This window comes from Tuber melanosporum (genome assembly GCF_000151645.1).
Source record: "Tuber melanosporum whole genome shotgun sequence assembly, scaffold_140, strain Mel28".
In the NCBI taxonomy this organism is placed as follows: Eukaryota; Fungi; Ascomycota; class Pezizomycetes; order Pezizales; family Tuberaceae; genus Tuber; species Tuber melanosporum.
In genome coordinates, this window is record NW_003298798.1 from 219,232 (window position 1) to 242,797 (window position 23,566).

The 23,566-nt window shown below is 43.1% G+C and overlaps 6 protein-coding genes; 2 read left to right on the plus strand and 4 right to left on the minus strand.

Moving 5' to 3' along the window:
* Window positions 1-12,114: 12,114 nt before the first annotated feature.
* GSTUM_00002674001 (uncharacterized protein) lies at window positions 12,115-13,935 on the minus strand. XM_002836365.2 has 4 exons: window positions 13,500-13,935; window positions 13,181-13,450; window positions 12,830-13,129; window positions 12,115-12,772 (listed from the first exon to the last, which is right to left on the minus strand). The coding sequence occupies exons 1-4, from the start codon at window positions 13,889-13,891 to the stop codon at window positions 12,400-12,402; spliced, it is 1,335 nt and encodes a 444-aa protein (XP_002836411.1). The 5' UTR covers window positions 13,892-13,935; the 3' UTR covers window positions 12,115-12,399.
* A 225-nt stretch (window positions 13,936-14,160) lies between these two features.
* Window positions 14,161-15,295, plus strand: GSTUM_00002675001 (uncharacterized protein). XM_002836366.2 has 2 exons: window positions 14,161-14,475; window positions 14,544-15,295. The coding sequence occupies exons 1-2, from the start codon at window positions 14,308-14,310 to the stop codon at window positions 15,159-15,161; spliced, it is 786 nt and encodes a 261-aa protein (XP_002836412.1). The 5' UTR covers window positions 14,161-14,307; the 3' UTR covers window positions 15,162-15,295.
* A 319-nt stretch (window positions 15,296-15,614) lies between these two features.
* On the plus strand, window positions 15,615-17,067 carry GSTUM_00002676001 (uncharacterized protein). XM_002836367.2 has 5 exons: window positions 15,615-16,131; window positions 16,198-16,226; window positions 16,290-16,450; window positions 16,515-16,710; window positions 16,771-17,067. Exons 1-5 carry the CDS (start codon window positions 15,765-15,767, stop codon window positions 16,798-16,800), a joined length of 783 nt encoding a protein of 260 aa, XP_002836413.1. The 5' UTR covers window positions 15,615-15,764; the 3' UTR covers window positions 16,801-17,067.
* Window positions 17,068-17,076: 9 nt separating this feature from the next.
* Window positions 17,077-18,171, minus strand: GSTUM_00002677001 (uncharacterized protein). XM_002836368.2 has 3 exons: window positions 18,086-18,171; window positions 17,319-18,002; window positions 17,077-17,220 (listed from the first exon to the last, which is right to left on the minus strand). Exons 1-3 carry the CDS (start codon window positions 18,114-18,116, stop codon window positions 17,198-17,200), a joined length of 738 nt encoding a protein of 245 aa, XP_002836414.1. The 5' UTR covers window positions 18,117-18,171; the 3' UTR covers window positions 17,077-17,197.
* Window positions 18,172-18,331: 160 nt separating this feature from the next.
* Window positions 18,332-20,165, minus strand: GSTUM_00002678001 (uncharacterized protein; the record flags this gene model as incomplete). XM_002836369.2 has 5 exons in its annotated part: window positions 18,332-18,939; window positions 18,994-19,391; window positions 19,444-19,827; window positions 19,888-19,983; window positions 20,071-20,165. 5 exons carry the CDS (start codon window positions 20,163-20,165, stop codon window positions 18,548-18,550), a joined length of 1,365 nt encoding a protein of 454 aa, XP_002836415.1. The 3' UTR covers window positions 18,332-18,547.
* A 686-nt stretch (window positions 20,166-20,851) lies between these two features.
* On the minus strand, window positions 20,852-23,109 carry GSTUM_00002679001 (uncharacterized protein; the record flags this gene model as incomplete). XM_002836370.2 has 3 exons in its annotated part: window positions 20,852-21,809; window positions 21,870-22,627; window positions 22,691-23,109. The coding sequence occupies 3 exons, from the start codon at window positions 23,107-23,109 to the stop codon at window positions 21,685-21,687; spliced, it is 1,302 nt and encodes a 433-aa protein (XP_002836416.1). The 3' UTR covers window positions 20,852-21,684.
* Between the last annotated feature and the right edge of the window lie 457 nt (window positions 23,110-23,566).

The window sequence follows — 23,566 nt, forward strand, 5'->3', positions numbered from 1 at the left end:
TTGCAGGAATTATCACCAATTCTAAACAGCAACTAAAACCTATTATCTAAAACAACCAAGAGTTTCCAACTGAGGAATTATCTACCAATCTAGTAGAATAGCTTCCTGCAAATTAGTAGGAGGTTATGCTGAGAATATAGATTGTTTTGATCAGGAGTTATAAAGATTTGAAGTTGGCAATCTAAGAAGGTTGCATCTACAATTACTCCTGCAAACATGACCTGTAGATGAAACTGATTCTTTCATTAATAAGGGAGACTATAGGGACCAACTCAGTTCGACTTAAGAACTAGGCCATGAGTCTAATAACTCTGAAAACCAGATAACTACTATTAGAGACAGTCCAGTTCCCAATTAACAAAATAGTAATCACCAAAGAGTGTAATAGTTGTCAGGGTCTCTTAGTGTTCGTACTTTAGAAGAAGACCTCACATTGCAAGTTATAGTTAAAGAGGTATATAATTTGTATGAGAAATAGATGTAGTCTCCAAATGCTCAGATGTGGAATATCAATATTGATATGCCTTCTAAGCATTTAGATATCATCAAGCGACAGAGAAGAGACCGTAATAATAAAATATTGTTTTCGATTTAATTCTACTGTTTTACACTCTTAGTAGTCATAAAAAAACAAGTAACTGTTTGAGTCATGCTAGACAAATCTCCATCTATGAAACAAATCTTGATTAGCATAGACAATTCTGCATTTATATTGATCGTCTTTGCCTAACATAAAAACTTAATTGAAAGATATAAAGCCAGTATTTCTCATAATCGAGTCTAATAAAATGAATGAAAAAGACGAGATTGCTAATAGAGGAGGAATCAGGATTGCCACAGGAGGGGATATTGGAGTCATTAGAGGAGGAACATTTAGAGTCTTCTAAGGAGCAACCATCATAGTCACTAGAGAGAGAAAGCAATTGGAATTAGTAGCTCATGAGACAATCTGGAACAAATTTTCAGGAGGGGAGGGATTGGCATTACTGGTAAAAGGCTGTGAGTAGAGAACAACTAATTAGAACTACTGAGAGAAGGTGGTACAGGATTGGATTTACAATTGTTGAAATGGGGTAGTATTACTAGCTGGGCTTCATTTTCCAGGTAAATCCAAAAAAAACAAGGAAAATAAAACAAAAAAGTGAATCCATGAGGCAGAGAAAATCTGTATAGATCCAGAGTTGTCTAGGCCAATCTGTATAGACTCAGAGTTGTTTAGGCCAAACAAGATTCATTTCTGTAGAGGGAGATTGTCTAGGAAGGCTTAAAATATACTTATTTTGTTTATGACTACTAAGAGTAAAATATCATAGGTAAAGAAAAATAAAATTATAAATACAATATTATATTGTTAAGGTCTCTTCTGTATTGCTTGATATTGTCTAAAAACTTGGGAGGTATTTTGATATTTATATTCTGTATCTGAGTATTCGCAGACTACATCTATCTATTATACAAACTTTATACCTTGCTGGTTATAACTTGCAATATCAGGTATTCTTCAATGATACGAATACCTAGAAACCCTGAAAACCACCACACCTTCTTGCATAATTACCATGTTACTAATTAGGAACTAATCTGTTCCCAATGGTAATTATCCAATCTTCAAAGTTATTAGACTTATGGCCTAATTCTCAATTGGAACAAAGTTGGCCCTAATGCCTCTCATATCGATGAAATGATCGGTTTCATCTGCAGGTTGTATCTGCAAAAACCCTCGGAAATTCAACCTTTTTAGGTCACCAACTCTAAACCTCTAGAACTCCTGATCTAGGCAACAGATATTTTCCTGATAACTTTCTATTAATTTATAAATAGCTATTCTACCAGATTGGCAGATAATCTCTCAGTCAGCGACTCTGCGAGGTCATGTATGCAACCTTCTTAGGTTATTGACTTTGAAGCTCAATATCTGCTAATCCAACTAATAGATTACTATCCAGTAACTTTCCTTATATAGTGGAGAAGCACTTTTACAGGATAGAATCTTAACCTTTTGGTCGGAGATTCTAAGTTGTTATGCAGGAAACCTTGCACTTGGAAGTGGTATTAGTAGAAAATAACTCAATACCAAAAATAACTTTGATGACAGCCAGATTTGAACATACAACTTGCAGAAAAATATAATGCGCTTTGTCTATTGAGCTATGTAACTCAAAATGATATGTATAATTATGTGCAGGCCACTTAGGGAGGCCAGAGGGGGTGTTGGAGACCAGAGATGTTAGGTGGAGACAACCTGATAGACTACAGAGTTGTCTAGGCCAACTAAGATTTATTTCTGTAGACGAAGATTGTCTAGGCAGGCTCAGATTATACTAGTTTTGTTATGACTACTACGAGTAAAGTAAAGTAGGTAAAGTAGAATAGAATCCTGAAAACAATATTATATTGTTAAGGTCTCTTCTCTGTTGCTTAATAATGTCTTACAGCTTGAGAGGTATTTCAATATTTATATTCTACGTCTGAGTGTTCGCGGACTACATCTCTCTATTATACAACTCTGTACCTGTTAATTATTATATCTTACAATGTTAATTATTCTTCAAAGGTGCGAACACCTAGAGACCCTGAAAATCACCACACCCTCTTCGGTCATTGTGATATAGTTAACTGGGAATCATGTTCTTCCTAGTAACAATTAGCCAATTTTCAGAGTCTTTAGATTTATAGCCTAATTCTCAAGTTGAACTGAGTTGGCCCTAATCATCTCCATCATTGATGCAATGATCAGCTTCATCTGCAGGTTCTATCTGTGAAGATAGTTGTCATTGCAACCTTCCTAGATCTCCTAACTTAAAACCTTCATAACTCTCTATCTTACTATTAGATATTTTTTGAAAGACTTCCTACTAATTCACAGGAAGCTATTCTACCTGTTTGATAGATAATCTCTCAGTTGGCAATCCTTGATTGTTCTGGATACTAGGGCTTCAATCACTATTCTAGCATTGGGAATTATTCCTGCAACCATGGCGTGTTCCTAGACCTAGTTGTAACACTCCATAAAGTCAATTAGCTTCTGTGGTAGTGTTCCTCAGAGTTCTAGATACTTCTAATTATTATAGAGTGGGTGCGAATGAATTGGATTCCTGTTGAAATTCTTTACTATTTGATACCGTCTCTTTATGCGAAAATGTCCCATTACCTACGGCTCATACCAAAGATATCACATCTTTGAAGCCTAGTAACACTCTGAGTAGTTGACAGATTTACTCCATTCTACTTCCCAAACCTAAGTGAATGTCCCCTCCCAGATAACCTGCAAATGAAATCTGGTTGGATGGACGGTCAGGACTTATATAGTATTATCCTGATACCATCAATTCTGTGGCAGTATAGTCACAGAATACAATTGAGACTAATATGTATGATGACATACGAGCCCAGTCAGGGAGCTCGAGGAGGATGTTGGAAATCCAGGATTCTGATTCCAAGTAGGGTTACCCTACTTAGGGTGGTTCCTAGGTATCGGATCCTGGTATTCCTAATCAGAGATTCTGATTCTGAGTGGGATTACCCCACTTAGGTTGGTTCCTGGATATCAAATCCTGGTACTTCTAACTGCATCCTAGTTGCTTTCATATCTTATTTGCTTTCCCCAATGATGAGTGACAGCAAAATAGGAGGGGAACGAACTATTAAATGTATTACTTTTTCTTATATTCTAATATATATTATAATACATATTATTCCTAATACCAATTATCTTTTATTACCTTCTTGTAAAGTTCAGACAAGAATTATACTATAACTAAGGTACAGCATTTATCTCGTCTGAGTGCATTTTTACGAAAGTAAAGACACTTTTCTGAATCTCCAAATTTTATCATGTAATCTTATCTATTTTCCAACATATTCAGTATGCTGCAGTCTTTATAAAAAACATTTAGGCCCTGTTTGATACACATTTATAAAAGAAATCGTGTTTTTTCTGAAAATAGTTTTAAAGCTATTTTAAAGAAAAGGTATTTTTCAGAAAAAATAGTATTTGGCAATATTTTCTCTATTTTTTTCCGGCTGATATATGCAAGCAAAATACATCCTAAATAATTAGTATAAACCTAAATCCAGGCACTACATGTTGTCAAACTGACTGCTTTTATAAAATGTCCCCACTATACACATACTTGTAGCTTGGCATAATTTTCTAACACCTGCAGTAATAAACTTCCATCAAGTTCGAAAACCATTATTAAGACATTCACTTGAATTATTATCACTCTCAATAAGATTGCCTTAGTCATTTCATTAATTTTATTTTCATGTTTCTATTATACCCTAATCTCCTTCTTATTTTACAAAACTAAATCCAATAAAAAAAAAAGCCACTTTATTAAAAAAACATTACTTTTATAGGTATGCCAAATAGGCCTCCATTTATTTTTTAAAAAAAGAGCAGACAAATAGCATTAAATTAAGAAAAATACCATTTTTCTTGTGTACTGAACAGGGAGAAATCTGACAAATATTATCATGGTGCTAGTTCTAATTTGTCCCTTATTGGTGAATCTAGGATTCAAACATCTGATATTAGTTGCCACAGCTATAGGACCCACAGAGTACAGATCCTTATAATAAGGCTAAGATCTAACAAGACTCCAAATCTTTTAACATGAATGTTAGCAACCTCACAAGTCCGTGGGGATAGAAAAAATACAAACCATGTAAAATGGTCTACCCACTAAGCAAGAACGAATTTCAAGTACAGTCAATTTCCCAAAATAATACCTATTTGTCAATTTACACAAATATATTTTAAAACTTAAATTAAATACATTCTATATTAGTAGATAATTGAAGACTTTACAGTTCTGAAATTTATATTTCCATAATAAGGTTATTTGATCTGTGGATAGTACTTTATACTTTATAACTTATACTAAAACTATACTCAAATAGTTCACATTTGTATAGATCTTTGTTGAAAAAAGTATTTATTTTAAAACTTATCGATATAATATCAGCATACATCAAGTACAATTGTGCCATATTTTTCAAAATTCAAATCTCACTATTAGAATACCTAAAATTACATTTATTAAATTTTTAGATTGGAGAATTCTCATATTATAAAAAATAGCATTATTAGTATTGGAATAATAATCAATAATGACATCTTTTATCAAACTATAGAATAATTAAAATCTAATTACTAGGTACTATAGAAATATAATTATTCTATGTGATACTGTTTCTCTAATATATATTCCAACTTTGATTCAATTTAGTTAAATTTCTAGGAAGTTCACTGTAACAACTATCTATCAGAATATTTCTATTAGTACTCATTGGAAAAGTAATACTAGTATATATATTAATGATCTCTTACTTCTTGCTGCTTACTTTATAGATCAAGTACCAGAGAACACTACTTGAATAACCAAAACATATTCTACTCTAACAACTATACTAATACTCTACCTACAAGATATTACAACAAAAACAATTGTTAACATTTTGTTTAATTAACGACAGCCTAGTATTATTCCTACCTTGATTTGATTATTTCAGCCTTTAAGTTTCTTCTTTTATTTAGCTTATCTGTATCTAACACTAGCAGTTTTAGTTATTTCTTACAAACTAAGACTACAAATACTTAGTACTAACTCAAAAACTAAAAAAGACAAGAAAGACATTAGCATAATGTCATTCCTCTCACTCCCAAATGAGATAATCCTGGAAGTCACTTCTAAACTATCTCTCTCTGATCAAAACTCTCTTCTTCATACTAATAGGCACCTCTCCTATCTCCTTCAACATGTTTTGATCAAAATGGTGTTGAAATCATCCTGCTCTATGCTTTGCTGTAAGGTACTTTTTGCCTATGCCTCACGCAATGATATACAAAGTGTGCACTTTCTTCTGAATCATGGAATATGTTCATTAGTTGGACATTCTCCTAATCTTTTTATTAAAGCAATACAAATGCCAACAAACATAACTTTACAGACACTTTTGGATTGCGGTATAGATCCCAATATTACTGATAAGATTAGAATCAGTCCATTACTGTTTGCAATAATTTGTAGACGTGTGGAAATGGTACAGGTATTACTAAGTAACATTGAATATAATGTCAATGTTAATACACTCTACCTTGAAGAATTTCAAATACCACTCATATTAGCTATCCAATTTAAACTCTCAGAAGCTGTTATTATGCTGCTAGCACATCCTCATATTCAGATAAATGCTGCTGGATTTGCAGGCCGCTCTGTACTCCAATGTGCTCTTGACAAGAAGAATATACATATTCTATCACTTCTTCTTGCTGATCCTCATCTAAATATTAGCAGTACAAATGGTGATACCATTACACCTCTCATATATGCTATAAGAAAGAGATTTATTGAAGGTGTTCAATTGCTTCTACTAAATCCAAGATTGGATATTAATTTTCCAACTCCAAATCAGCATACACCACTCCATGAGGCTGCAAAGCTACAAGATGCTTCTATCTTAAAAATTCTACTTCAAGATACAAGATTGAACATTAATGCTAGGAACTCAAATCAGGACACGCCACTACATATAGCAAGTTACAAAAGTAAAGCAGCAGTCAAGACACTATTGGAAGATGGCAGAGCGGACATAAATGCTCGTAATGAGAGAAATAAGACACCACTGCATCAGGCTATTGGATCTGGAGGAGAAGGAATGATCCGCATGCTTCTACAAGATTCAAGAATTGATGTTTCTGTTCTTGATCATTTACAAGAAACACCATTACATATTGCAACTTCTCGGCGTGGAGGCAATATTGCAAAAATCATGCTAGATGATCACCGGTGGAGGGCCTTAGCTGATTAGTTGTTCTTGTTCTGAGAGTTACGGCAATTCTCAAAAAAAGTATAATAGTTCTTACTACTAGATATCCACTCATACATTTAGTCAAATGAAACTCCCCTCAATCAACACTTACTCTAACAAACCAGTTCCCTTCTCGTGAGAAAGAAAGAAGAAAAAGAAAAGAACAATGTCTATCAACACCGTCTATCAACACCACCAATACCTTCCATAATCGTAGCTCTCAAACACCACTAATAGTTCGGCCCATTGTACTCAAGTCAGCTTAAGGTTGCGGCCTTCCTCCCCCTTCCGATTGTAACACTGCCGCCTGAATATGCTAAGTTATAACTCACTCCCTTCAGTTAATTACCAAATACCATTTTCACTTCCATCGCCACCTCCGATCGTTACCGCATCAGCACGAGTTTTTGGACTTTTGCTCACTAATACCGGCGTGTGTAGCTAGCCACACTATCGTAGCCACTGGCATACTGTCAGAGACGCTGCGGATATGGTGCCGAGAGGGATGTTGTTTTTCTCAGCATAGTGTAGAAACTAGCGGGCCTAAATTCATAATGAAGACCCACTCCATACCATTTCATATTACGACCACGTCCTATCCGTAGTCAGGAGCACGGCCATCTACAAGTCCGATAATGCAGGTGCTGTTGGACCCACCCTGGGAGTGGTGACAATAAAAACGACCATCAATACCGAGAGCGAGCACCGAACATAGATTTTTCCTCTTCCTGGACAAACAGCGAACCAACAATTCTGCCCAAATTTCCTACACATCCTCTTGTTGCGACAAATTTATACAACCTAAAACATTGCCACTCTTGTCATGATGACCTCTCCTCTTCTATTCGAAGCTCTCAGAGACATCAATTGCACCGGCGGTGACACTGAGATATTGCTACTAAAGACCCACCAAGAAATGCCCAAACGTCTAGAGGCACGGAAGTGTGGTGCCAGCCGCTTGGGACTTAGTCTGGGTCTCACGACGAATTAAGAACGCTAGTCCTAACACGACAGTAGACTATACCTTATCAGGGAGTATCTTGGTTAATTATTAATTATTAAACAAAAACCCTTTTCCATGCAAGCCTCAATGTGCACCTTCCTACGCAAACTTTGGGGGCCTATACAGCACCAGCCGGAGGACAGAAAAGAAAATCGCTCTGCGAATTTGTTCCAATTACCAATTGGAAAAACTCCAGAGAAGGAATTTTAAAAAGTTCTATTTGTAGGTGTTGTTGTCGCAAACTGAAATTTCCGTCAAGGTTGGGTGCCGTGAGGGCTGGTTCTCAGGCGCTGGCGCCATAATCGTACTCGAGTACCGGTATTGTAGAGTGCTCCGACAGTAGTAGAACCGGTGCCTATACTTCACAGCTTCTTGCAGTTAAGTTGTGAGTTTGATCCCTGCAGGCGTATGCCGGTTCGGTAATGCTTCGTCGATAAATCGGCCATGGAGTATGCTTCAAAGAAAATCCACACACCCAAACCACTCGCACACTAACACTTACCGAATCCTTAAAACGGCACCAATAAATGCCAATTCACGAACAAGTACAATACGCCAGTAACTTGCAGCTTCTTTATTTCTCCACCATCACTCCCCTCACCCAACCCCCATTCCCGAACGACCCAAGTAGCCGGAGCAAAGGCCGCCGACAAGCAAGTGAGCACGAGAGAAAGCGGTAGTGTAAGAAAAGAAGGAAATGAGGGTAGGCACCATCCGCGCCGTTATTGACTGGGTAAGCTGAAGGCTAACAGGACACAGAAAGAACACCCCTCGCCTTCGCTAACTCTACTTACTCGGTCCCGAATGGTCCCTCAAGAACAGCATGAACGGAGATGAGGTAGACCCAGGCCACAAAGCGAGATGGTGTAAGTATAAACTAAAGACAAAAAACAAAACTACCCCGACCAAAACCTTACCTATTAACCATCGTCCACTGGCCATGGCCCCTCCCCCCAATTTTTCCACTCTTCCATTGGTGCTGTACCATAAAAACTCATTAAATACATTACCGGTATCGGAGATCTCAATGGAAATCAGTGTCTAAACCACAATAGGCTTAGCGGAGTTAGCTAACAGAACAATAAATGCTAATGAACGAGATCTAGCAAGCTCGGCCTCCCAAAGCTATCCCACCTGGAAAACACTATGCCCTCTCGGAATGTTCTGCCCCCAATCAGAAGATCGGAGACCGATAGGTGATAACGGACCTACCGAGTAAATACACTTGTAGTCTGTGGTAGGAGGAAGGAGGGAGGGAGAGAATTGTTCCACAGATCACTTGAAGGAAACAGTCATTTAGTAGCAGGGGGCAAGAACCCTAGCCAGCACTCATAAAAAGCAAAAAGAGAAGCTGACCGGAACGTGATTTGAACACGCAACCTTCTGATCTGGAGTCAGACGCGCTACCGTTGCGCCATCCAGCCAATAGTAGTCAATTAAGGAGCAATGATTATATATTTGCTGCCAATATCCTGACAAACCAGTGTGTTAATCGCGAACTCTCAGAGAGTTTGCGGTGGAAGCATCCGAACATCTCCAAGACTCCATGGAAAACAAGAGCTTGTAAGTAAATGAGGGAAGGATTTATTTTGGTACTCGAGTAGATGGGCCCATCGTTTTGTTTCGCTCAGAGGTCTGTCCCAGCAGACCTCAGGGTACCGTAAAAACTATTTCGATTTGCTATCTCTGCCTGTCACGAATAACCCTATATATATATATATAATGGGGAGATCAGCCCAAAATAGGTTTAGGTTGGCAAATTAACAGAATTGAGATGGCCAGTTAAGGAGACAGAATAGCTGAATACGGTACCTTTGACTATCCCATGTTAGGAAGGCGTTAGCCCTCCTTAGGAACCCTTGTCCCTGAACATGGGACTACAAGGTCCGGCAAGAAGTTAGCAAGAGTTATTTGAGGTCAACCAGCCAAATACGGTACCTTGAAAGCTTTGGGGATGAAGGTTTGCCTGGCCATGAAAGCCAAGGGGAAACAATTGAATACCGGTAGTAAGCTTTTACCCCCGATATCTACAGGGGTACAGCCCACAGGTTGTGCACAACCCCCCAGCAGGGAGTAGTGTGCAAGAGTCAGGCATAAAGTCTTCACCCACATCAAAGTAGCTTAGCAGTAATTGGAAACTGGACGCCAGAAAGGATGTCAAGCACATCGAAAAGGAGCTCGACATCTTCCGCATCACCTCTAACACCCAACACAAGCAAGATGTCATGCAAGCGTTCACCGTTCAGTCCGCCGTGAAAATCATGGAGGTAATCGATGGCGACAACAATAGGGAGGAGGTAAAAAGGTTTATTAAAGACGGGGAGGAGCGCATGGAATCTATGGAGCATGGGAGGGGACTTGAGGGGCGTGAACAGAATAAAGCGTAAGTTACAGAGTTCGACTCTAAGTGGTACGAGGGTGTAAGGGTAAGTGATCAGAACGAATATGATTGGTGGATCTTGTGAAAGTCAGAAATCAAGTTTCAGTAACCCAAACCCAATCTTGGGAGTGAGGTCATCCAATATAAACAGGTCTGTGGTCAATACCGTGCAACCACCAAAACACCATTCAGAATATCCTTCACATCTTACAATGCATTTAAAGGGAACGCGGAACAAGTACTTTCCTGGTGATTCAAAACATCGAGAAACAACCCGAGATGAGCGACTTCGTATTATTACCCTTCGTGACGAAGCGAAAATGAAGTGGAAAGATATTGCAGCCCTTGTTAATATAAAGTTAAGTACTTGTCATGATATTTACACTTGTTCGAAAGCCGATAACACACCAACAAACAAATATCATACCGGCCGACTGCCCATTTTTGATGAAGCAGAAAAAGAACGACAGCAACGCTTCATCACGACTGATAAGCAAACTCGTCGCCTACCATGGGAGGATATTTTGGAAGCACTTGGATATAGCTGCTCTGTTCGCACACTTCGTAATGTGTGTGCATCAATGGGATACTATAAGCGGTGTCCACAAAAAAAGTATATTCTTTTAATCTTACTTCAAATTGTTTTATTTCAGTATTTGTTTTTTTTATATTTAAATCTATAGAAATTAGAGCTAATTGTATAAATTAATTATAATATTAGATTTGGCGTTCGTGAAAAGAATAAACCTCTTCGCGTCCAATGGTGTCAGGAACGACTCCATTGGACATATGACGATTGGCTATGAACGGTATGGACAGATGAGTCTACCTTTACAACTATGGGCTTTGGGCATCGGCCCTGGGTTTTACGTAGGCCAGACGAAGAGTTTCATGCCGATTGCATCGATGAAACCTGGGAGTCAGGAAAGGAAGGTGTAATAGTTTGGGGTGGATTTTGTGGTGAAATGAAGACCATTTTACATACTATTCCTCCAAAAACCAAGGTCGACTCTAGGTATTATGTTACTCACATCCTTGATCCTATTCTTATCCCATTTTGGCATCAAACTTGTGAACGATATGGCTGGACACAGGTAATATTATATGAACACACATTTAAATAAGATTTTATTAATTACTAATAGTAACAAAATAGGTTGTCCAAGATGGTGCCTCAGGATATCAGAAGTTTTCGAAGCATTGCCGTCAAATCAACAATGTCGAGCAACTCGCATGGCCTCCACAATCCCCGGATTTAAATCTCATCGAGGCGCTATGGGGTGATTTGGAGACTGAGTTAGGAGAGACCTTTTGGAGAATCAAAGACATAGAGGTTTTAATTACAGCAGTGAAGGCTGTTTGGGATTCTATTGGGGTTGACCGGTTGGATGGCTTAATTTGTAGTATGCCAGAACGCCTTGAAGCTGTGATTGCAGCAGGTGGTATGGCTACATCATACTAGAATGGGAAGATCTTCTGCTTTCCGATCACTTTTTTCCTCACATTATATTTGAAACCTGATTGGCTGCTCTCTGGCCATCTGTGGCAACAGTTGGTCAAATTAGCGGTTTTCCGATCACTTTTCTCCACCCCCTCGTACAGTATATACGCTGACCGTGAGTGAGATGATAGAGATTTTTAGATCGGATCGACGAGCGGGCGTTTTTAGACGGGCGGATTTTTATGGGCGGGTGGGCGGATTTTTAGTTGTATAACCAAAGCCTTAGTTTAGGTTTACCTATTTTCTCGTCAGATCGGCAGTCGGTTATCTCCCCAAGGTGGGGCCCTGTCCGGAAGCAGTTGGTCTGACAAGAATAGGCAAACCAAGAAAAATTGCTCTATTTTAACCAGACTCCCATACCCTATTTGCATACTCTCCCGCTCTGTGCTGGTTTTTTCCAGGCGACATCCGCACAGCGCCTGTGCCCACCAATTTCCACGAACCCAGGCTGGGTGGAGTCCAATATTATACAACATCCCACTACTACGAGTGCAATTTAGAAAATAGAATAACAGCCATTCTACCGTCAAGTTCCGAAACAACGCCTTATCTTCCTAGGTCTACCTCCCGGTGTCGGATCAAAGGATAGGCATGAATCAAGCACCAAGCACCAAGGACCCGATTCTGAGAACGAGAATGGGTATTTGTTATGTTCTGATCTACATATCGACGGGCCCCGAAAACCGCAATGGCATTGATCTAACCAACAGTAGCCGACTTGACCTTCTCAACAACGCTCTCGACATCCCCATCCCTAGGCCGGCCGTGGCCCCAAGTAAGTGACCTTGGCCTCATGAATTCTGCGCAAATCTCATCCGTAACGGCCTTCTTTCTCTCCTGAAAGGCTGCAATAAAGTCCTGTAGCTCCTTGATACACCTGGCCTTAAGTTCTCCAGTGAGGAGAGTACCCTTTAGGTATGATTGACGTATGCTTTCTAGTTCTTCGTCGTCTTCAAGGAAGAAAGTCAAGTACTGAAATGAGACATCGACATCTGGGTTACCTCCATACAGGCGTTGTTCCTCAGTAGTTGTCTGCCCCCCGGAGAAGGCATACTTGTTGATCTTCTTCCGACTATAATCATAGATTAGCACTCGGTTATCTGACTCACTCAAATATGTCAAAACAAACATTGCATTCGGAGTATCACTCATGAAGATCGCGCTGGTATCGATGCTGGCACTCATCTTGCTACCAGAGCCCCCAAGGGCTGGAAAGAATTTTGCATGAATTAAAGCTGGCTTTTGGTACTTCAATCTTCCAGCGACGTCTCTTGTAAGGCGAAAGTACGGATCTTGATCGATAGCACAAGGGATCAAGGACGGGATCTGTCTCACTTTGATGGGATCGTCACCAAATATGTGAGGGAAGGTGGTTGAGAATGCCGTGCTGGCTTGCACGGCGGTGAAGTGCAGCTTGCCGATATTGTCACTTTCCTCGTGTAAGAACACACTATCCATAAGAAAAAATCGAGAGACTTACCTATCGTTGAAACCAAACGTTGCTTTACTCTGGTTTGTAGTAATACAACGAGCTACTTTCAAAATATTCTCATAGAAAGCTCCTCCCATATAATCAAGATCAGAGAATATGAATGTCTTGTTTACATCAAAGCCCATCGCGATGATATCTTTTGCGTTTTTTCGGGCGAAGCCTTTAACGTTCTCGATGGTGAGGTTTTGCTTGAAAAGAAATTTCTCATCATCCGTCAACATGATGCATAGTGGAACGTCAAATGTTTCCTGCAACCACCTACTTCGAATTAGCAAACATCAAGAAAAAGGTAGCGGTTCATATTTACTTGGTAAACATAAAGGGAATCATGTGCCCAAGATGCATACTCTCACTACTAGGACCTCTCCCGGTATAGATGTAGAATTGCTTCCCTTGTTCATAAAGGTCGAGAATTCTCTCAAAATCTCTATGGGAAAAGAACATTCCTCTTCGTAGAAATTGATGGGGCCTACACCCAGTAAGCTTCTCAAAGCGGGCGAGAAGCTCAGGAGAAATATGTCTGGTACCAAAGTCCCTAATGAGTTTCTCGTAATCGATAGCGACAACTTTACCGTCAACCATGGCTCCTTCGACTGTGAATGGATTGATGTTTTGCTCTTGGTTTCCGGGAACTGGCACCTCTTGAGTGGGAAGAGCCTCGACCTGAAGCGCGGGGGGTTGCTCGTCCATTTCAGCCATCGTGTAAGGTTCCCCAGTAGGTCAGACGGGACGGCAGTTTGTTGATTGAAAAGAAAGATTTGGTGGATGGGGAGAAAGAGATGTATCTGTTTGGTGGGGCGGGGTGAGGGAGCGAGGCGGCTAGAACACGAGATGCTCGCTAAAGTCTTGTGTATGACCATCAATGACATAAACCTGTGCTGTAACATGGGAGGCAACCCTGTCCTACCAAATTAATTCGCATAATGTAAGGAACGTGTCCTCCCCACTCCCAAATAACAATCTCAATCTTCAACCTCTCACCTCGAATCACATCTCGAACCAAAGCCAAAAGGAAAAGGCAAGAGACAATATAACGAATACAAGTGCCGGATAACCTCTTCTCACACCACTTCCAACAAGTGGACCCCTTGCGGGTCTCGACCAACTTCAGAATAATGCAACAATCTGGCTTTCGTTCTGCTCCGGTCTCACAAGCCCTCCTCTACTTCATAGTCGCCTCATCTCTCCTAGCCTCAATACTCGACATCAAACACTATTTCCATATACAAATAATTCCTCATCTGTGGGTCCACCGACAAGTTTGGCGAATTTTCCTCTGGCAGGTCAGTACCAACAACCTCCCTCCCAGTATCGTACAGCTAGGATTATAACACCCATAACTTTCCACCAGACATGCTACGCAAATGCAGGCGAGCTGCTATTTGGGGCCTTGGTGATTTATCACCTTAGGGTTATAGAACGCCTATTCGGGACCCGGAAATACGCTTCTTTCCTCGCTTACTGTTTTGTCGCCACAAATATTGCAGCACCGTTCCTGTTAGCCGCTGTATTTCGCCCGCTTACTTTTGGTCAAATGAACTACCTTCCACCCGGCCCAACTCCAATTCTCTTTGCTGCGTTGGCCCAATATCACGCTATGGTTCCCGGGGTTTACAGGTTTCGCCTGCTCACATCTACCAGCTCGAATGGAGAGGAGGGGCCAGGCATTACACTATCCGATAAATTCTATGTCTACCTACTATCCACTCAACTCGCCTTTTGCCAGCCTCCGGGATCGTTACTGTCGGTAGCCGTTGGGTGGACCGCGGGATATGCCTGGAGGATGGATCTACTGCCGAAGTCGAAATGGAGAATTCCCAAATGGCTATTCAAAGATAACCAAGGTGCGGAATTTGAGAATCTTAGGAGAAGACTGAGGGAAGGAGAGGGTGTGGCTGATGCCAACCAGGGTGCTGGCCAGAGACCTCTTGTACGGCAGATTTTGGATCAATTCAGGGGTGCTTTCTAAGTGCTTTATAAGAGACCCTCCAGTATTGCGCGGTAGTTCTATTGTATTATGTGTCATATTGAGTTCGGCGCAGAATTGGATTCATTGGGGTCATTTATAGGGGTTTCTTGCGGGTTTTTGTTTTTACATTATTTCGTGTACGGAAACTTATTGGACGCGAATACCGCTCATTAGTCTACTAGTAGCCATACTTGAGTACTTGAGTATAGTATAAGGATAAACTCTTCTCCTACCCAAGAGATCGTCTTGGGCTGGTTCAAGGGGTTTCGAGAGACTTTGAGGTAAGATACCAAAAACGTAAAGGAATGCGAGTGACGCCATGGTGACTGATCTCCAGCCAATCAAAGCCTATCCATTTCGTTATGTCAGCATTCCTATTCCCTCGGCTCATTGGACTTCACCAGATTCTTCCTGTCAATCACGAGCACTTTTGCCCAAAACCTCATTTCACCTCAATACTTCCCCTCAATAACCGCCCTTACCCTCGCTACTCGCCAAATATTAGAGCCTCACCTACTACTCTCTCTTTCTCTCCTCGTTCCTCCTCTCAACCACACATTGCTCTCCCCCACCTTATCATCCATACCCACATCAACTTCCGCCATGAATGTCACATTCCTCTCCCGCTCGTTGCGCCGCGCAACTTTAACATCTCTCAAGCTCACCACTGGCCTCCGCACATTAGCATCTGTCACAGCCTCCCAGACTGTCCCCGCCGGGTCCGGTTCGAAGAAGGAAAACATCAAGCAATTCCAGATCTACAGATGGAACCCAGACACACCCGAGAAGAAGCCTTACATGCAGACCTATGAACTGGACATGGACCAGACCGGGCCCATGGTGCTAGATGCTTTAATCAGACTCAAGAACGAGGTTGACCCTACGCTCACTTTTAGACGCTCTTGTCGCGAGGGGATTTGCGGGAGTTGTGCGATGAATATACAGGGGAGCAACACTTTAGCTTGCTTGTGTATGTTCCTTGAATTTTTGATCTCATTCCTTTGTGAAGGAAGGTTGCTAATGTGTCTGTGGACAGGTCGTATCGATGTCTCCAACTCTGCCCCTGTCAAGATCTACCCGCTTCCGCATACCTACGTCGTAAAGGATTTGGTTCCGGATCTTACACAGTTCTACAAGCAGTACAAGTCTATCAAGCCATATCTCCAGCGCAAGACTCCCTCTCCCGATGGAAGGGAGTACCGCCAGTCCGTAGAAGAGAGGAAAAAACTTGATGGATTATACGAGTGTATTCTTTGCGCTTGTTGCTCGACTTCTTGCCCATCTTACTGGTTGTTTCTTTCCCACACACGTGGAGGTTTCATAAGATAACAGTAGCTGACTAGCATTCCCTAGGTGGAACTCATCCGACTACCTCGGCCCAGCTGTCCTTCTCCAGTCGTATAGGTGGTTGGCAGACTCTAGAGACGAGGCCAAGGGTGCTAGAAAGAGCGCTCTTGAGAATGAGATGAGCCTCTACAGATGTCACACCATCATGAACTGTACAAGAACCTGCCCCAAGGGGTTGAATCCTGGCCGGGCTATTGCGAACGTAAGTCCTCACAAAACTATTTATGCATACCAACTCAACCGTCGCTAATCCCCAACATAGATAAAAAAGGAGATGGCATTCGGTTCGTAGCAGTGGATCTCGAAAAACAAAAACCTAACACAATCTTTTTCAAGGCACACCAGCTTTGTCAACTGTTTTCAACAAGCTTTTGGTATAGAATAGTTGCGTCTAGTTTGCACTCTCTCCCGTTGATAAAACAGTGGCAGAGTGGTCTAGACCCTTTCCCGTTTTCTTTTTTTTCTTTTTGCCTTGCATTGCCTTCAGTGGGCTCTATGCTAATTGCTTGGAAAAAGAAATCTCGAGGAAAAAAGAAAAACCAATTGAAAAATACCAATACCAGTGATGTAATTTTTTTGTTTTATGTAAAAGAAAAAAATATCTCGGTATTCCGTAGTGATCAGGGCAACACCACCTAAACTACCCCTAATCTAAAAGTCCGAGGAAATGAAGCGGGCAACCGAGATATTTACTTTCTAGCGGAAAAGATTCCTATCGAAGGGGTAAAATATTAGTCAACCCACAGCGGAAGAAACCCTGAAGAAATTCCAGAAGACTAAGGAAAAAGGAGAGGAGGGGCAATATCATACTCTCAACATCCTGAACACTTTGGGCCAAAATCTGGCTCAGTTTCTTTGGGTCCTCCAGTTCCTTATTAACCTTTGCAATCATGCTTTCGGCCAACTCCTTCTGCTGCCTCTGCTTAACCTGCGCCTCGTACCTGACCCAACTATCTAGAACACTCTTAGCCTCAGTAGCGAATGCAGTCCTCTGCTCGAGCTCGAAAGCCGTAGCTTCGAGTCTCGCTGTCTCCTTCGAAACTTCAAAAAGCCCCTTCGTAACTTCCACGACACTACCCATCTGCTGCACGCTCTCGATACGGTCTCGGACGGCACGGGTATGGTCTTCCCGAGCATTATTGAGGACGTCGCGAATCTTGTTGACCTGCGCGGTCGCCCAAGCAGTGTACGCTGGCCCGCCCATACGGGCGACGCCGTAGAATACCGTGAGGAGACTGATGGCCACCAATGTTTCCTCATTCACGACGTAGAGCTCGCTGGAGATCGCGGCTACCGAGAGACCTGCAATGGAGGAGATAATTGCGGTTTTGGAGATGAGGCTGGATCCCGGGAGAGCATCGAGTAGGGACTGGGCCTTTTCCTTGGGGTCTACCGGCGCTGGGGTTCCGGTTGATTGGTAGCGGGTCGCAGCGATGTTGATTGCCGGTACAAGCTTTGGTAAGGGTGCGGCCGTTGGACGGAGGCGGGTCGCTCCTGCAGATGTTTCGACCCCGCTGTTAGTTTCATTGGAGCATTGTGGAGAGGTGAGATTTGGAGTGCAGGAAAGATGAGCTTACCCACGAGACCCTTGGTTAGTCGCATGGACATCATGATCGAATGGAGTTGATGGAGATGGGGGGGTTGTGGGATTACTTTGATAGAGAGTGGATTGTGGAGGGAGATGTTTTCTGCTCTCCATCGGGAATTCTCGCTTCAAACCGGGGTCCCGGGGTTTAGGGTTTGGGGCTGGCATCAGGGGTTCACAAGGGATCCTCGACCGTTCGATATTATTTAGTCCTAAATAACATGACAGTAAAAAAAATACAAGGCCAGAATACAGTAGCCATTTATTTTAAGCCGTCGCTCCCATTAGCAATTTATAATACATTATTCTATTACGCTGACCTACCCAAATCTAACAAACAAATAGTGACTACTCGAGTACTAAAACAGGAAGAGAGAAAGTGCCAAAAAAAAACATGATAAGACTCAGGCAACATGGAGAGACAGCAGAAATCACATCTCGTCGATCGTTCCAGCTACAATTTCAGGTCCTCAAAGTCAGCCTCCTCATCGGAGTCCTCTTCTCCGCCTTCTTCTTTGTCCTCAGTCTCAGTAAGCCTTGGTTTTTTAGCAGCGGGGGCCGTGGAGTCATCATCTGAGTCATCATCCTTAACCTTAATTGAATTCGTAGCAGTAGGAGGAGTGAAAGCGTTGCTATTGACAACGTCTTCAAAGTTTCCTTCGTCATCGTCGTCCTCATCGTCGTCCTCACCCTCGTCTTCTTCTTCCTCCTCGTGCCGCCCACCCCCAATCCCCCGCGCCCCCTCCTCACCGTCTTCTTCCTCTTCGTCGTCATCATCATCTTCTTGCTCCTCCTGGGCTTCCTTGGCCTTCTGGGCTGCCAATGCGGCATAATATTCAGCGATAGCTAATGCACCACCGGTTTAGTAAACATGTCAGAGGGGGCAGCGTATCACCTTACCGTCTGCCTGAATGCCATTCGCCCCGTTACTGGCAGCAGCTTTCTTGCCTTCCTCCTCCTTGGACTTTTGCGCAATTCCAATACCATCGAGGGCACGAGCTTCCCTTTCCGCAGCCTCCTTGGCCCCAGCGGTGGTCGTAGCGCCGGGGTCAACGGTAGACTTGGTGTGCCAGACCGGAAGTGCGTTCTTCTCAGCCTGGGCTTGCTTCATCGCCTGCTCTGAGGCAAGCTCAGCAGCTGTCTTCTCCGAGGTGGAAGTGAAAGAAACTTCGATGGAAGCAGGGGCTCCGGAGCTTCGGGTGCTCGTGGCGCCTTTCCCAGCGACGGGGACTGAGTAGAGGTGATTCTTATCTCGAGGCACAGGAACAGAATTCGCAATGGCGGTCTCGAAATCATTACTGCGAACGTCAACCGTTAACACAACTCATGAATACCAAAAGAAACACTTACACCGGCACAACGATCTCGTCAATCATCTTTAGCATATCAATAATCTTCTTCATCTGCTCCATTAGTCTCCCCAACCGCTCCTGACTTGTTTTGACCTCGGCGCTATCATCGTCATCCACAAGTGTAGTATTACACCGATCGCAAACAAACAGCCCCATCTCATCGCGAGCCACCGACATCGCATCCAGGATTGAGAACCTCTTCTGGCAGTATGGACATACATATCCTTTTGTGTCAGCGTCCTTATTCATCTTCTTCTCCACGTCCTTGACAACGCCGTGCATGCGATACTTGACAGCGTCGATTGTGCTCCTGAACTCAACGTAGTAGTAAGTCCGGTTTGTCGGTCGCTGTTGCCCTTCCTTCTGTTCTGGCCGATTATGCCTACATCCATCAAGTTAGTCAGAAACCTGCACACTCCCCATAAAAGCCTCGGGGACCGACACAGCGAGCATGCGATCTTCCTTCAGCCTCCCGCATAATTTTTGTAAGTCCTTAGATTGAAAGCCCAACAATTTCCCCAGCTCATCATCGCGAACACTGCATCGTCAGCAGCGAAAACATTGGGAGAGTATTAAAAAAAAAAAAAGAGCCTCCGAGGCAAGCGCGGAAAACTAAGGGACATACGCGTTATGGATCATGAGGGCATCGAGGACAAGAATATGCTTTGTATCGTAAAAGGCACGAGCTACACACTTTACGAGGGACTTTGCGATTTCCATCCTGCGTATCGTGGAGCCGGGGTGGTAGGGTTGTTCGGTGCCGCCGCTAGATTGTGAGTCTATGACAAAGGACCAGCTTTCGTCTTGGTTTGGCGAAAGATACGGTAGCTCAGGTCAAGACTTGGCGCGGCTCTGCGAGCAGGGATTCCAAACCGTAGACTAACCTAAGACCCGCCCTGGGTCCCCCGCTGTTTGCTGTACTCGTATGTATGATATGATACCGCGCGAGGACAGCAATTTGATGCAGCGCACTTGGAGTGTGAGGGTCAGTGATTTATCAGAGGATCCCCCCGTGACGGGGAGAAATACTTATGGTGGACCCTAAAAGCCATTCTATGGAGGAGGGGCTCTAGAGGTTTTGTATTTGCCTCTGCGGTAACCCTACTCGTACACACATGCATCACCCCTTCCTCTTACTGTTTGATAGAATTATGGAGCACACTAACTTATGGTCTACCGCAGAGGTGGATGGATGGTGCCAAGCCCACATGCGGCAGATTGAGAGGGAAATGGGCTAACGGCTGGAGACACTTTCAATGATGATAGTACTTGTACTGTACTGGTACTTCTAGACAAGGTAATTCGACTCCAACAGATATAACATTGTGATACTAGTCCAGACTTTCCCCAAGTGACTGTCCTAACACATACCATATCACACTGACCCTAAGAGTAATAGAAATACTGGTATCATACTCGAGTAGTTCATACACTAAGACTGAGCACCGAAAAAACTCCATACCGAGCTTTTCAATGTAGAAATAACAGGCACTCACCCACAACAACAATACCGGTAGTACCACAACACCAACTGTACTCGCTGCCACCATGAAAAAAGGTATGATCCATTATATACCAGCCCACCTTCAGTACCGCGAGAGAAATCCATCTTTTGGTACTGTAAAAAGAAAGAGGAAAAAAGGCTTTCCCCCACAATTCGTGGGGAAAGAAAATGTGAAAAATGAAAAAACAACCGGTTCAAGTTAACAAAAGCCGAGTATGATAGTATCAATACACCCTCCTTCCAACAATCAAATCCCCTAATCACGGCGCTCACAGAAACATTCACGTACTCCTCGTGCTTTCCAGAAAAGATATAAGAGAACAAGGAAGCCTAGAAAGCGGGTAGGGAATACGGACCAGACATACGGAAAACTAAGGCTAAGAAAATAGGGAAAAAAGAGAAAAAAGACTGCAGGAAAAAACTCCGAGATTGTGTTTTGGAAACTGTACTAAAAAAAGCCTTTGCGATAAACTACATGGGGAAGAAATTGAATACCAAGGGAAAAAAGAAAATGGGAAGGAAAAAAAAGGAAGGGAGACGATTGAAAAAAAGACTACGATGCCCATAACACTTTCCCTCCACTGCAAATCCCCTCATATCCACCACCACCCCCGAGACTGAAGCGCAAGCCAAGAAAGAATTTGAGTGGAAAAATTAGCAAAATTAGCGCCCATAGCCAGGATCCACCAATGGTTTTTCATAGCAAGACCTTTTTTTCCTAAATCATGCTAACCGCTACTCATTGGGGCGAGGCCTCTTTGCTGGATGTGGGTTGTCCCATTGGCCTTGGTTGCCTCCTTGTGGACCACTAGGAAAGAATGCCGGGTTAAAGTGAGGAGCCGGAAATCCCCCAGGGCCTGCTTGATTGGGGTAGGTCGTAAGTGAACGCGCAGACGGTTGGAATCCTTGACCATACATACCCATACCCATGGGGTTGAAGCCTCCCATTCCGATAGGATTGAAGCCACCATCCATATTACCGGCGCCCATGCTTCCACCCATATTGCCACCCATACCGCCCATATTACCACCCATTCCCATTCCACCGCCCATATTACCGCCCATACCACCCATGCCACCGCCCATCATACCGTTGTGTCCCATGCCGCCTCTGCCTCTCATACCTGCTGGTCCGCCCCTCATAGGATTCATACCACCTCTGCCGGCGGGGAAATTACCCCCTTGGAAGTTCCCTCCACCAAATTGTTGCATTGGCATACCTTGTCCACCGAAGTTGCCCATGGGAGCTTGGAAACCAGGCTGGGGGGATTGCGGGCCACCGACTGGGCCTCCGAAACCGCCGCGATTGCCGACAAACCCACCTCCCATGCTGCCGCGATTTGGACCCCCGAATCCACTACGATTACCTCTAAAACCTCCACCAGAGTTCATACCTCCTGACATACCGATTGCGGAAGGCTGGACAGCTGGTGGTCCGGAATGACCACCACGCTCCCCACTACTAGCGCCACTGCCACCTCTTCCGCCTTGAAACCCGTCGCGGGGCCTATCACGCTGGGGGGCGTCTTTCGGAAGTGTGCGAAACGGATTGATGCTGGGATTGGTATAAGAGACCGTATGCCGTTTACCCATGTAAGCTGGCTGACTTCCTCCAACCTCAATTTTATTTTTAACAGCTGTTGCAGCCTGGGGAGAAGTAAACTCAACAAAAGCAACCCTATATCGACAAGAACACTTAGCGAAGCTTTCAGATGGTTAGATAGTGAGGAAAAAGACTTACCCTTTGGATTTACCATTAACCTTGTGTTCGCTAAAGGTAATATCTTTCAATTCGTCTTCGCAACCGCACTCGTTTACCCACCCACGGATGTCATCATCGGTAGTCCACCAGTGCAAATCGGCGACATAGAGAGCTGTGGTAGCGGCAGGGTCAAAAGGTCTATCATCAAGCTTCCTCTTCTGTTTCGGCTGGACTGCTGCCTCTTCTTTTACAACCGCGGAGTTGCCAGAGTTATCACCATCACCTGCTGCAGAACCCATGTTGGTGTCTTCACCTGCGGCAGTATTTTGCTTATTATCGCCATTAGTGTCTCCCTGGTTTTGGTCAAGAAACAAATCCTCATCCTCTTTCTTGAAAGTGGTCGCTGGTTCGTCAGGGTTAAGATCGCCGTAAATATCGATGTCGAAATCGTCGGCCATTTTGTATTCGAGATTTTCACGAGATTGATGAAACTGCTTCTTTCTTAAGGTGACTTGCTTTGCTTCTCACTAACAATTCTCTTCACCTGTCAGGCAACAAGATACAGGGTCTGTACAAGCCATACCGCAGATCAGCTTCCAAGAAAAAGTTAAAAAACGTAACAGGAGAAAGAGACGCATTTGGAGCTAGCAATCAAGTCTGAGCAAAGCAGGGAGAGAAAGAGGGGATGAGATGAGAACGAAATCAAAGAAAAAGAAAAGAGTACGAGAAATTCCAGAGAGCAAGGAAATAGAGCAATCAACACCTCGACCGGTTATCTTAGCCAGCGTATGTGCTCACGGGCAAGACTCGATACAGAACAAAAAGGGTGGTGATACGTACACTGTGGGAAGTGTGAATACTAAGCTTCTCTTTTCCCTCTTGTAGCACGGTACAACTTTGCTCGCTTGTTTCTTC

Coding starts and splice junctions, on each gene's coding strand:
- GSTUM_00002674001 (XM_002836365.2), bottom strand. CDS start 13,891: ATGGCTGAAATGGACGAGCAACCCCCCGCGCTTCAGGTCGAGGCTCTT. Junction 13,451..13,499: donor ATTCCCTTTATGTTTACCAA/GTAAATATGAAC, acceptor AATTCGAAGTAG/GTGGTTGCAGGAAACATTTG. Junction 12,773..12,829: donor AGTGATACTCCGAATGCAAT/GTTTGTTTTGAC, acceptor CTATGATTATAG/TCGGAAGAAGATCAACAAGT.
- GSTUM_00002675001 (XM_002836366.2), top strand. CDS start 14,308: ATGCAACAATCTGGCTTTCGTTCTGCTCCGGTCTCACAAGCCCTCCTC. Junction 14,476..14,543: donor GGCGAATTTTCCTCTGGCAG/GTCAGTACCAAC, acceptor ACTTTCCACCAG/ACATGCTACGCAAATGCAGG.
- GSTUM_00002676001 (XM_002836367.2), top strand. CDS start 15,765: ATGAATGTCACATTCCTCTCCCGCTCGTTGCGCCGCGCAACTTTAACA. Junction 16,227..16,289: donor ATGTCTCCAACTCTGCCCCT/GTCAAGATCTAC, acceptor GATCTTACACAG/TTCTACAAGCAGTACAAGTC. Junction 16,451..16,514: donor ACTTCTTGCCCATCTTACTG/GTTGTTTCTTTC, acceptor AGCATTCCCTAG/GTGGAACTCATCCGACTACC.
- GSTUM_00002677001 (XM_002836368.2), bottom strand. CDS start 18,116: ATGTCCATGCGACTAACCAAGGGTCTCGTGG. Junction 18,003..18,085: donor ACTAACCAAGGGTCTCGTGG/GTAAGCTCATCT, acceptor AAACATCTGCAG/GAGCGACCCGCCTCCGTCCA. Junction 17,221..17,318: donor AAGTGTTCAGGATGTTGAGA/GTATGATATTGC, acceptor CCCCTTCGATAG/GAATCTTTTCCGCTAGAAAG.